This window comes from Ostrinia furnacalis, unplaced genomic scaffold, assembly GCF_004193835.3.
Source record: "Ostrinia furnacalis isolate ACB-3 unplaced genomic scaffold, ASM419383v2 OfSCF0694, whole genome shotgun sequence".
NCBI classification, from domain to species: domain Eukaryota; kingdom Metazoa; phylum Arthropoda; class Insecta; order Lepidoptera; family Crambidae; genus Ostrinia; species Ostrinia furnacalis.
In genome coordinates, this window is record NW_021130933.1 from 693,397 (window position 1) to 707,492 (window position 14,096).

General features: G+C 40.8%; 2 protein-coding genes across 2 annotated transcripts in view; one reads left to right on the forward strand and one right to left on the reverse strand.

Moving 5' to 3' along the window:
* Window positions 1-6,847, forward strand: part of Set2 (SET domain containing 2) — a 43,849-nt gene extending 37,002 nt beyond the window's left edge. Inside the window, exons 30-32 of the mRNA XM_028299979.1 lie at window positions 1,446-1,565; window positions 3,046-3,207; window positions 4,210-6,847. Coding sequence (XP_028155780.1) covers window positions 1,446-1,565; window positions 3,046-3,204 — 279 coding nt within the window. The 3' untranslated portion in view covers window positions 3,205-3,207; window positions 4,210-6,847. The remainder of the gene's footprint in view (window positions 1-1,445; window positions 1,566-3,045; window positions 3,208-4,209) is intronic.
* Window positions 6,848-7,157: 310 nt separating this feature from the next.
* Window positions 7,158-8,842, reverse strand: LOC114366806 (tetratricopeptide repeat protein 25). Its single transcript, XM_028323797.1, has 3 exons — window positions 8,342-8,842; window positions 7,874-8,134; window positions 7,158-7,519 (listed from the first exon to the last, which is right to left on the reverse strand). The coding sequence occupies exons 1-3, from the start codon at window positions 8,825-8,827 to the stop codon at window positions 7,265-7,267; spliced, it is 1,002 nt and encodes a 333-aa protein (XP_028179598.1). The 5' UTR covers window positions 8,828-8,842; the 3' UTR covers window positions 7,158-7,264.
* Window positions 8,843-14,096: the final 5,254 nt, after the last annotated feature.

The following is a 14,096-nucleotide window of genomic DNA, read 5'->3' on the forward strand; positions in this document are numbered from 1 at the left end:
CCAAGATACCCATCCTTATCGCTCGCGCGTAATTATATTGCTGTCGCGACTGTGCGACACGCGCCCGCAGTGAGTGTGCGAGCGCGACAGCAACATAATTACGGGCGAGCGACAAGGATGGGCAGCTTGGGGTCATTGTACGGGATTCTACGTGCTCACGGACCAGGCTTTAGACTCGGACAGCGAGTCGGAAGCGGACTCGGAAGACGGCAACGAGAAGCCGTTCACGCTGCCGTCGTCGCCGCCCAACGACTCGCCGCTTGCGCCGGCGACCGCGCCCGCGACCGCGCCGATGCCCGCGCCGATCGTCGAGCCTGCGCCCGCGCCGATAGATCCTGATGAAGCAGCTAGGAGGATCAAGGTAAGTTCTTCTAACAGAAACGTTTATGCACCTTAATTTTATTAGGGATTGCAACCCGGTATGTTTCTCAACCCGGCCGGGCCCGGTTGCATTCGTCGCCAACCCAGGTTGTGTGTTACCTGTGGTGAAACCTTTACGCTCACATTCACAAACATTACTATGAGGTCTCACAGTGCGCCTGGACGCACAGGGTTTCACGAACCAATCACAGAGCTTTATTCAACGCTGTGCGTTCGATTTGCTGCTTAACAAGCAAGCATCGTTTGTGAATATGGGTGTCGAAGTATTTTATGAAAATTTCTATAACTTTGATAGATAGATAAACATTGGTAGATTTGGTATAAACAACACAAATTATTTCACCTACCGGGTCCGGTGACCGGACCCGGTTAGAATGGCCGGGCCCGGTGGGTGCCTAAAAGGGTACCGGGCCCGGCCGGACCTGGTTTGCAATCCCTAGTGAGCAGGATGTCGAGTTTGCCGTTCGCCCAGGGCGGACGCACCATAACAGAAATTTCTGAATCTTTGGAGACGTTTAGAGCCTGTCTACGCACAGGATGTTTCGCGCCATCGACGCTCGATTGTAGCGACACAAAAGTCCGAATCAATTTGTTGGAAAACAGCGCTATGTTGAGCGTTTTATAAACACGTGTGTACAGGGCCTTAGTTCTGAATTTACAGATTGTTTTTTTACGAGTTTCAATTCTCTTTTTTTTAGATGGCTATACAGCAGTTGTTCCTCTTGAATTAATAAAGGCTAAAATATACATTTCCAGTCGAGAAAAGTATTAGGCTTGATTTCGGACGTCGGTGACTGACGTCAGCGGCGCGTATGCATATACACGTCTTGTACATAGGTGACCCACGCTGAACTGTCCCACCAAAATCAATGACGGGGGGCGCTACCATCGCTCAACTAATGGTTTCCAACATGGCAAAAATCGGAACCAGCGATCCGGTATTGACGGTGGCGCCCCACTGTCAATGTCATGCATAGGACAGTTCAGTATTTTGTAACTATATATTATTTATTTATTTTATTAGGAAAATTTATTTTATTTATCAAGTGTTTGTGGTTTTGCAGGAGCAGTTCCGCAGCAGCATGGCGCGCGTGATGGTGCACCACCTGAACCCCTACCGCCACTCCGACGCGCCCGCCGGCCGCATCACCTGCACCGCCGACTTCAAGCACCTGGCCCGGAAGGTGCGTGCTTGTACCTCATGTAGATAACAAGCTAGGTGTTCCTTATTCTCGAGTGATGGAGTGTCTAGGACGGAGGAGACTATGGGCCTCATAAGAAGGCTCAAGGTCACCCAAAGAGCGATGGAGCGTGCTATGCTCGGAGTTTCCCTGCGTGATCGAATCAGAAATGAGGAGATCCGTAGGAGAACCAGAGTGACTGACATAGCCCGCAGAATCGCTAAAATCAAGTGGCAGTGGGCGGGGCACATAGCTCGAAGAGCTGATGGCCGCTGGGGCAGGAAAGTTCTTGAGTGGCGACCACGAGCTGGAAGACGTAGCGTGGGCAGGCCTCCCACTGGGTGGACCGACGATCTGGTGAAGGTCGCGGGAGGTACCTGGATGCANGAAAGTTCTTGAGTGGCGACCACGGGCTGGAAGACGTAGCGTGGGCAGGCCTCCCACTGGGTGGACCGACGATCTGGTGAAGGTCGCGGGAGGTACCTGGATGCATGCGGCGCAGGACCGGTCTTTGTGGAAATCCTTGGGGGAGGCCTTTTTTTTTTTTTTTTTATACACAACGAGGAAGCTCTTGTCCAGCAGTGGACGTCTTTCGGCTGAAACGAACGAACGAACGATGGAGTGTCCACACATGCCGCCGGCTTTCAAAATGCCTTGCCAGTGTGCCGTCCTGGCCGCCGGGTTGGCCGGCATTTGTGGGTGCGCCATGACGATCACAGACCGAAAGAAGGGGTGTTAGCAGATAACACTGTGAACCAACGATACCGGGCTAAGGTTGCGCGCCGTGATAAAATGTCGATGATTTTAGACGATAATTGTATGGGCTTATGTAAAATTAATAAAATGGCACGATAAAAGGTTACCGCGACACGCATTCTAGGCATACCGATCAAGTTTGCACCTACCCCAAACTTCATCAGTATCACAAAAACGGTCGTTATGGGAATTCATACCCAATGTGACAAAACACTACGTCACGTGGCCGATGCGTAACTTTTTTCTTGCCTTCTCAACGGAGACGTCAAGTGTCTATTTACGAGTACCTAAGTTTTTTATACAGTGGACTAAAATTATTGTAAACTAGCTTTTGCCCGCGGCTTCACCCGCGTGAAATTGTCACAGATCGAAATAAATTATAGCCTATATGTTATTCTGAGTTATAAACAAAATAGGTACTGTAAAATCCGTTCGGTAGTTTTTGCGTGTAAGGCGGTTATCACACTGCGCCGCGGAGCGCGTGATTTTCACATAAAAAATCACGCGCGCGGACGCGTTGTCAGTGTGAAGTGCCGCGCGTGTTTTCTATACAAACTGAGGTACTTGCATACAATGATTAAATCTGTCGCCCCGCGCTCCGCGGCGGAGCGCGGTGCAGTGTGATAACCGCCTAAGAGTAACAAACATCCAGACATTCAAACTTTCGCATTTATAATATTAAAGTAGGAAGTGTGAACCAACTACTAATTTGTTGTATGCCCCTCAGCTGACGCACTTCGTGATGCTGAAGGAGCTGAAGCACTGCCGCTCGGTGGAGGAGCTGGTGGTGACGGACTCGGTGCGCGGCAAGGCCAAGATGTTCGTGCGCAAGTACATGGCCAAGTTCGGGCCCGTCTACCGCCGCCCGCCCGAGGAAGCCGACTAACAGGTAGTGTAGCCAATTGCCACAAAAGTCGATTTTTTTTACAGTTTGCCAAGTGCCACAAAAGTTGTTTTTTTTTAAGTTTGCCAAGTGCCACATAAGTGTTTTTTTTTTAAGTTTGCCAAGTGTTACAAAAGTCGATTTTTTTAAGTTTGCCAAGTGTTACAAAACGCGATTTTTTTACAGTTTGCCAAGTGCCACAAAAGTGTTTTTTTTACAGTTTGCCAAGTGCCACATAAGTGATTTTATTTAAAGTTTGCCAAGTGCCACAAAAGTCGATTTTTTGTACAGTTTGCCAAGTGCCACAAGTCGATTTTTTTTACAGTTTACTAGGAACCCAACACTTCAGCTTGGCAAGTGTTATAAAAAGACAATTTTGGCAATTTATTAGACTTTTAAAAGTCACTTTTAGTGTACATCGGGCTAGGCCTTTCAAGACAAAAATGAATGAAACAAACCCTACACTTTTCAGCTTCGCTTCACTTTATGGCAAGTGCCATAAAAGGTTTTTGTTTGGCGTTTAAAAAGCACTTAGTGTAAATAGGCCTCAACCTTTCAAGGCAATTTAAGGCGAGGACTAGTTACTAGCCTTGTTGTGCCATCAGGCAAGTAAGTAAATAATGTAGTTGCCTCTACATTAATAAGGGTTTTCGCGAATGAAAAATCCGCCAGATGGCAATACGTAGACGCGAGGTCCAAATGCTGCATGATTGGTTATTTTTGACATGACATTGACAGATATGTCAAAATCCACCAATCACGCAGCAGTCAGATCACACATCCACGTCCCGCCATCTAGCGGATCTTTCATTCGCGAAAACCCTCATTAGTGAGTAATAGTCGTAAGTCGAATAAAAAAGTAAATCCCAGCACTCCATTTTTCCAGCTTGTAACCACAATAGAGCGGTTTCTTCTTTTCAACATTTATTTCTGGTTTTTGCCATATTTCTTTTGTAAAGAAAACTACATAGTCGTTCTCTTCAATGAAAATACATGAAATATTTGCAGGAAATGATGCGGTTTCGCCTGTCGCTTCTGCAGGGGAGACCGCATATTGAGCAGCGGACACACGCTCCCAAGAAGGACGCGACGGCGAAGAAACGGCGACCGAATCGTACTGAAGCGACCATCCAACTTGATTAATCACGTGCCGCAGTACAAACCTCTTTGGTTGCCAGTAACATACAAAGACCATACAGATTGTGAGCCCTAAGGCTCGGCGCAAATAGTGGTGAGTCGCGGACACTACTGTAGCGAGTGGCCGCCACCGGATACGTGTGCGGCGCGTCTATACAAAATATATTAAAAACTGTGTTAAGTCGCCGTCGCCGGCCACCGGTGGCCGTGGTCGGTGGCCCATTTGCGCCGACACTAACTTTGGTAGGGTGGCACTATACCGCGCCAAAAAGTTTAAAAAATCAAGTTATCGGGAAAAGTGGAAAGAGTATCAAGTATTGGAACTAGCACTTGGTTAGCGTCATAAATAAACAATTTGAAGATAGTGTATACTAAAAGACATTTTATTACTCTGACAACGTGAAATGTGTCCACGAGACTTGTTACTTTAGTTAGATAGATAATGTTAGTTTTAAAAAGAAATGTTTTAATTGATGACCACTTTAATTACGTTAAAAGTGTTTTAAATACGGTTACTTTGACAAAAGGCATTTTCTGTAATCTCATCTACGAAAGAGTTAATTTTATGGCAGACGTAATCCATTTTTGTTTCTATTCTGTTTACATTTACATATTATGTGTTTTGTATTTTATAAAATGCGCCGGTCGCTCCTTAGTAGTCTCCAGTTTTTTTTATATTAGTCTCCAGGCCATTTTTCTCTACGTCCCAATTAAAGCTTGCGCTTCTCCTGTGCTTATTTCAGGATAATACATATTATTTGTAATATAAGTGCGACTTAAACAGGTAGAGTACTCGCACTTTTGAACTCACGTCTGAAATATGTAACCTTTTTCAAAAAAATTAAATCAGTAACTCGTCATGGTGATAACTGTCGCTTAGTATACGTGTTCCGTTATATTTATAAGTATTGGAGTGTAATTTCGTTAAATTGTTTCTATTTCTGATTTGGCTTACATTTGAAATTATTATAATAATTTTCATATTCTCACAAACTGTTACGTAGTTTGGTAGGAAGCTAGTTGTTAAAATAATGTAAATCATCACATCCTTGTGACTCAAATCATCAACTTTCTAAATATTTTATAATCATGAACATTAGAATGTTAAATCAGTCAATTACGAAAATCATCACTTCCTTTCTTTCTATAAATTTTATGTATATTTTCTAGGAGTTTCAACTCAATTTTTCTTCCCTATAATGTACTTGAAAACTAGTTGCAAATTCAAAATCTTTTTATTTCTAACTTTTTACATAAAGATTGTTGCTTAGACAAATTAGAGCACCTTCCTTCCAAGTTAAAAAGAGATTGAAACTCTATATTTCATTGCACTTTACATTTGTCGGAACACTTGACGTGAAAGGCCATCTTCAGCCGGGATTACGTTTTAAGATGCGAATGAACATTAAGTTATTGTTTAAATGAATACTAAGTTATTGTAAATATAGATATAGTAAGTAACATTTAGTTTTGTACTCTAAAGTTAAGGCAAGTATTCGAAACGACACTCAAACATCGATTAAAAGATCGATTCACATGGATTCAAGCTTGTGATTAATTGAATTGTATTATTTAAAGAACTCAAGGTTTTGAATCTATTGTTAATTTTGTTCATGTAGATTTAGAGTTGAGTGTCGTTTTCGATAAAATTTCTTAGTCCCTAATTTTACGTCGTAAAGTATTGACTATTTTCGTGAACTTAGTTGTAAGGTATCGAATGGAATAAGTGTATATTTTTATTGAACGCAAGTTAAATAAATATTTATATCAAGATGATCTCTAGCTCGACTGGGGTTGTTGAGAAATCGCGTGTTTGTGTAAAAACTCGAATACTTATGTATTTTATTGCTAATGATTTCAAGTACACAGTATTATAATATAGTAACACTTATTTGAGTGGTGTATGTGTTTTTATGCTGTACAGACTCGAGCCAAAGTAACACTCAATAACTATTATTTCTAATTTTACGTTATTCACATTCAACATTGCAATATGCCGATGATAATATTATATTTTACTTGTATTACTAACATAGGTAAGTTTAATAAGTCCATTTTCTTTCTGCCTATAGCTTTGCGTTAGAAAAATATAGGCAATTCAAAATATCTATGGTTGATAACAAGAAGCAATAAATATACTGATAAACTGTACAAATCGTTTGATGTGTGAAAAGAGTTTGAACGGTACTGCTGAATCTAGGATTCATAGTTTATTGTGTACACGCTTATCGAAACCAAACGAGAAATGCACTGAAGCAATGAAATTACTAAGGTACATTTTACGAGACACGTTTCACCCACGAAACATAATGTGATTTAAGATGTGCGTGTAAATATTGTAAATATAGCAGAAGCAGAATCGCTGAGGTTCTGGTAAAGAGAGTGGATATTTTATTTAGATCAGTAGTGTTGCCTTGCGGTACGCTTGTTTGGAACCGACTCGTATTGATTCTGAGTTATTGTAAAAGATGGTGAAGCCGTTGGAACAAATAAAATGTTATTTCTTTTAGCACTTTGTTTTATTTTCATGTAAATATCGCATACACACCACTATTTCAATAAAAACAATACAGAATGTCCTAAAATTAGCACGTCATATTGACACCGCAGTTAGAGGAGGTCGTAGACTTATTTAAAATTGATTGTTTCAAAACTCGTTAAACTATAAAATTCGTAACGTATGTTTAGGACACCTGTATGAGCCTAATTAATTAGGGGGTAGGGCGTAGACTAAAATATCGCATAAAAATAACAAGAGAAGCATTTTTAAACATACTTTATTTTTTCTAGATTAGGTACTTTGGTATATTCTATGAATCTGTATTATAATAAAGCTAGTTATATTGTACGTTGTTCGATAACTGCGCATGCGATTATTGTTCAGCCACAACTAATAGTGTGTGTATTCTCTGCCTACAAGCGAAGATTAACAAGTCTGCTGCTGTCTCCAAAACTCCTCTCTATTTTCCAAAAACCTAATTGCTTCTTCTGCCTGCTTCGTTACGACATCGTTCTTTTTGTCGGCGATGGCCAGGTCGGGGTTTTTAAGCAAGTTTTCGAGGTAAAGTTTGTCTGACATCAGTTGGCCGAGGACAGGGCGCTGGGACTTGGAGGAAGAACGCCTCTTGGGTGGCGGTCGCTTCACTGGCTTGACGTCACCGATTGTGTTCTCTATTGCTTCCTGTAAAGTAAGTAAAGATTTTATTTATTAGAATTTATACTCGTGAATGTGGAGGTGAAAAAGGATATTAAATTATTAAATAATATAAAAAGTGTGATTTTTTTTTACAGATAGTGCCTGGTAGAGAGTACATGGTACATAACTCTAAACAGATTCGGTGACACATAGACACCACAGATTTTGTGGTGTGACATGGCATAGACAAGTATTAGTCAAAGTATTTTTTTATTCGCATCTGTAACGGCGCGCGCGCACTGGTGATTTTAGTCACCGTGATTGTATCTTTCTTTCTCTTTATAAAGGTGTAAAAGAAACAGATATACTATCACGGATAATACGATGACAACAAAATACCTGTGCTTTCTGGACGCCCAGTCTGAACTCGCTCAAGTCTGGTCTCGCTCGCAGTCCGCGGTGGTAGTGGACCAGGCTCATTTCGAACTCGCCGCAGTAGTACAGAGCCTCAGCCTTCTGCAGGAGCGCCTTGGCGTGCTTGGGATCAAGCTTCAGGGCGGTTTCAGCGTCGGTCAGCGCCGCCCGTGGCTCGCCCAACAGTAAATAGCATCTGCTTCGAGCGACGTAAGCAGCCTTCTCTTCGGGGGCTAGCTCAATCGCCTGCAAGTACAAATGGATGTGGTGAGTCAACCAATTATCAATGCTATGGTGTGGGGTGGGCCTAATTTTAACATGTGACGTAACGTGCGCAAGAGTTGCTAAATAGACAATTTTAGAGTAAGTGGTATGATGACTGACTTTCCCATGGTTCGAAAGGATTGTACTATGAATGAAAGACGTATAGTTTTGGTTTGGGTAATGTTTTACCTTGTCCACGAAAGATACAGCCGTCCTATACCGTTCCCGCATCATTTCAGCGCGGGCCAGCGCCAGGAGAGTGCCCGCGTCCGCTTCTATGGGAAGCTGCAGAGCGCTGCTCCTCTCCGCCTTGTCTTTTATATTCAGAGACTGTTTGATATCCTTGTAGCCCATGACCACGGCAGCCGCGCGGTCCTTGTCCGTATACAGCTCCTCCTCCCGGCGTCTCCTTTCCCGTTTCGGCTTACGTTCCTTTCTTTTACGAGGCTTGATCGACTCCTTTCTCTCCTTCCCGGGGTGTTTTTCCTCCTCCACTTCATTTTCGCCTTTTTCGCCAGACTGCGGCGCTCGCTTACTGATCGACGCCTTTGGAATTGGGGCTTCCTCCTCTTCATCGCCGACTCCGACTCGAACGAAACTTTGAAGGAACTCTGCATCCTTGGTCAGTCCAAGGATATTTCGGGCCTGAGCTATGGCATTTTCGTCGCTTGCCATGGTGCGGTGATCCGGTCAGTGTGTGTTATGTAAGGGAGGTGTATGAAGAGGCGTCAGTATTGACGCCCGGGCTGTAGTCGCCATGGCGACCCGGAATGTTTTCGCACCCACTTACCATTTGGTCTCGCACTAGTGATGGCTCAGATTTGAGAGGGGAAGTACGCATTTTGAAGATATGTATGAAAATGGCGGGGTTTTTAAACGCGCTAACATGAATTTAAGCAGGAGATGTTTTTTTAGTTAATTAATACTTAATATCTATTGGGGTATTATCTTTGGAACTGCGTTTTTTTAGAAATTACCATGGACCTACATAGGTCCATGGAAATTACGTTACGTTTCTACAACAAAATACAATATTTAATTAAAAGTTATATTTACCATGCTAATTCGTCTCTTTTAAGGAGAGGTTTCCTGGCTATACTGAACCCTGAATTCATGTTCCCACCGCTGCAATTTCTGTATAGCCAGGATCTACAGCTTAACTGCCACACACAGCTAGTAATAAATTACATTAGCTATCACAAAGCTACCGTACGTACCTTGTTGAGCGAGGTCAACGCGCGCTCGTAGTAGCCGTTCTTGAAATGGCTGATGGACTCGTCGCGGTGCTTCTTGGCCTCCACCGGGTTGCTCACCGGCTGCTCCGGCTCCTTATTGCGTCCCATGGTTTATGTCTAAAATCATAATCATATGTTTTTAGTTTATTTAATGCAGAAAGAGGTAGGTTTGACCGCAAAGGCACCCGATGTTAAGTGAGATCCTGTCTAGGATGGTACATAATATCTTCCATGTAAATGATTAGGTATTCACTCGCTTCGGATTATGTTCGGGAAAGACAGCAGCATTTTTTTTCTGCTACTTTCAAAAGTAGAAACATAAAACTAACATATACGGGTGTCTACGGTAAAAAAGTGCCATTAAACCAATCTTGCCTGTGGAAGGTTTCTAACGCAAGATCGTTGGGCTTAGTAACAACCACAACAAACTTCTTAGGTATCTTTGTTGTTGTCTGGAAAAGTTCACTATGCTTATGAAGAATTCAAAAGACCAAATGAGTAATTGCGCTAAAAGTATTTGAACAGTTACACTATGCTTGCAGAATTCAAAAGAACAAATGAGTTAGTAGTTAAATTAGGTTAAAACTATTTGATTTAAACTTTGAATGCTGCATGTAATACTCTTCAGCATTTTCAGCGCACTGCATTGCATTTTCATTTGCAATACCTACAAAAGGATGAAGCCAATAAACAACCGGTTCGCTATTTTCATACCAGGAACACCAACAAACTTTTGTTTGCAAATATTTGCCGCTAAAAGATTGCGGGCCGAGCCTGTTCCGCAAACGGTGCCTAATTCATAGCGGGCCCAGAAATGGGTTCGATAAATATTTACTATCGTAATTTCGTAACTGAGGCCGCATGATGTATGGCGGTGGCCTAAGGAGCGCCTCCATAAATCTATAACTGTATTCGGCTCCGTTTCGTAGTTTATCAGATAGGTACCATTGGTTGTAATAGGAATAAAAACAGTAGAACACTTCATAAATTGAACTTTAAAATTCTTGTTATTTATTCGTTTTGTTTTTATTTACCGTATAGCGATAGCATTTATTCATCATCATCATATATCAGCCATAGAACCTCCACTGCTGAACATAGGCTTCCCCCAATGCTATCCATAATGATTCATATCCATATGACCTTTATGAGATGTCGTCAGAATGACGACAGGGTAGGGGGTGCTAAGAATTCCCGGAGGCAGAACGGCTACTACCACCAACGACGAGGATGAGTGATGACCACCCACAATGTGGACCGACAACCTCATTAAGGTAGCTTTTCATCATCATCATCATCATTTCAGCCATAGGACGTCCACTGCTGAACATAGGCCTCCCCTAATGCTTTCCACGTTGATCGATTGGTAGCGGCCTGCATCCAGCGCTTCCCTGCTACCTTTACGATGTCGAGACGTCCACCTACAAGGTGGACCGACGACATCGTAAAGGTTTCCGGTACGCGGCCTCCATTCCAGAACCTTGCTGCCCCATCGGCCGTCAGTTCCGCGTACTATATGCCCTGCCCATTGCCACTTCAGCTTGCTAATCCGTCGGGCTATGTCAGCGACTTTAGTTCGTTCACTTATTCACATTAAATAGAGTTTCTGTTGTAATATTTAGTCATACTGTATTATGCTAGTTTAGAGATGTATTGCTACAAATATAGAAATAGAAACGGGATACCTACTTCTTACCTAAACAAGCATAATATTTTATGCGATACTGTCTAGCGCCTATACTTGAAATGGAGTAGTGAGGACACTGTACACATCTGTATACTGCATTAACGATGCTTCGGATTGGTACGGTTTTCGTGAGAAAACGCAATTTCTCCAGCTTATCTCTAGATCTGCCGTATGGGTTCGGAAGGGTGCATCAATTTACTTTTTAATGTCCTTATCCAAGGTTTTGATGGCAATTATGCTTTGGATCTTATCCGTTAAGTAAGTATTCGTAATAATTTTCATAGGCCTGCCTGATTTTAGATACCTAGTACTTGTGCAACTCTACCGATTACCGACCGAGTGAGTACCTTCTCTGAATTTCTGAAAATGACAAGAAATCTTCAAGTGTAACGAGCTTTTGCAAATAAGATGGTGACTTTACTGTTTCGTTAATAAGCTATGGATAATGGACGATAGTAAGGATTGTTCAAATGGATTGAAAACATAAAGCTGAAGTCAATAAACTTTCCCGTGGCAAGGGCGCTGTCATAACTTCGGGTTCATTAGCTCATTATGAGCGTTATATTCGTGCAGAGACAGAGTTCATCATAATGCAGGCACGCTGCATCAATATGCAAATGGGGCAACTAATAATTCCGCTTTTTGTGGACAAGGGGACAAAGGTATTATGTAATGTAAACCATACCATAGAGTTAAAGATACACATATCCTTATAGATAAAATGAACTCTATACTACTTATGGTTCAGATTAAGAAAATCAGATTAGTAAAATCGACGTTTACTATTTAGTAATCTTTTATCATTATTAGAGCTTTGAAAACAGGTAGGCCTGTACATTTAAAAGGAACCATCCTTTAGTAATTTGAATAAGAAGAATAAGAATAAGATTGATGAATAAGAAGCATTAACTTGTTGTTTTCAGTTATGTAAATAGTTTGAAATAATATTTTTGACTACATGAATCATCGTACTCGTATCTACTTGCTACAAATTATGCCACCCAGAATTAGCTGCACTGCAGTCAAATGGAAATGTTATCGAGTGTACCTACAGACAGACAGACCCAATTTATGTAGACGTAAAAAATATAACGATGATTGAATATATCCGATACGATGTAGATGATACCGGTGATATAGGGTGGATCGCGAGGCGCATCACGCGATCTATGTCGTGACTCCGCGACGAATATAATGAAATTAGCGATTATTTTGCGGTATTTTCTTTGTTTGACTTGGACTGATTATTGAGTAAATAAGAGATCGGGTTGGCACGCTATGTTTTTGTTTTGGGAGTGCAAGTTTGGATCTAGCATGAAAATGTGTCCGTAACTTGTAATTACCTATCAATTAGTACCTACATAATATCTACTCGTACCTACCTATTATCTTGTTTTCTTTGGATATTTGAAGTTCAGTTTAAAAGGTGACATTATGTGCTTTAGAATTTACCTACCACTTACTAATGATCTCTACATTTTCTCTGTTAAAGTCTCTCGGAGTGACTGAAATGTAATAACATTTTGTAAGTATTTAATTTCAGTTAAAGTAACTATAATTAAATCTTGCTGGAATAACAAGAACAATGTTAAACTATTATAATGTATAAAGTAAGGTAGTGTTTACTGGACCAGATACTTTTATATAGCTCATTTTCTTTATATTCTGGGTCTGTATCCAGTATTGGCAAATAAGAATGCAATAAGTTCGCCTTGTAAGATCCGAAACTTGTTCATGTTATGAAAACCTACATGTCATGGCAGTAAATGAAAATAAGTGTTTATTTACGTTTGCAAAACTTATTTGAAGGTGCTGCACTGTAAGTGCTACGTTTTAACTTTCCAGTAGCTTTAGCAGTCGTAAATTTCTGTATTTATGCGTGCTACTTACTTATGAAGTTTTGTTTTATATGCACGGTAGATACGAACCACGTGACTTCAACCAAGTTTAAATTAATTTGCAAATTGATTAGCAATTTAACTATCAATTTTATTTTTCCTTATTATTATAAATACTACTGGACATAAGTACTTAAGTTGATTCACTAAGTATATTTCGATCTACTCTTCATTAAAAGCCGACTTGTTCTTTATATGTGTGTAAAACGATGTTACAGGCTCGTTTTCAGTTAAAATATCATCGAGTTGATTCAGAGCTTCATTCAATTACCAAATGTAGCTACATGACTTTCAAGATTTAGCTTAATTTAGTTCAGTTCCATGCGGAAACGTAAAGCATATTGTGCTTGTCGTGACTTGTGAACGAGTTAAGTAATTGGTTGTCCTCACAAAGTGAATTTCAAACTTCAATCCATGGTACGCCTTAAAATGCATTTTTTATGATATTTTTAATGGAAATCACAAAACATTAATTTATGGTATTTCATATTCATAACGGTAAAAAAGTTGTAAATTGAACAGGCATTACTGTAAAAACCGTCAAATTAGATTACAAAAGCGAAGAATGAAACTGGTTTACCTAAGCAAAAGTTTTACGGTAGGATAAGATAAGTACTCTCTGCTGAAAAAATATAGCAATTTGGATTCTAATTAATTATTAAGATTGTTAATTGAACGCTAAGTAGGTAAATTTGAAAATCGCAACTTACGTTATCTTCTTAAAAAATGGTTCCCTTAAATCTACAATCCGTCTTCTTTATTGCACATTTCTCACACGTTAACAAAGTAATAACACCAGCTTTTCAGTTACTGCAATGAACCACATTTACTTTTATCATTCGGTTTTACACAATCGTAATTACGCTGAAATTCAGTAAGCGGCCATCCGGCGGGATGTGCGCCGAGTTACCGACTGTAACGGTAACTGTTGATCGAGGCTTGCCTTACCTAATGAAATCCTGTTTATACTGGACGATCTTTCATTGGGAAATGTTGTTTTCAAAAACGGCAAAGATGTTTTTGGTGAATATTGTTTGTACACTCAACGCATTTGAGTAACTAAATTAAGTAAGTACTTAGATTGAATATGACGCTAACTTATTTTCCAAATGTTTATAGGCGTA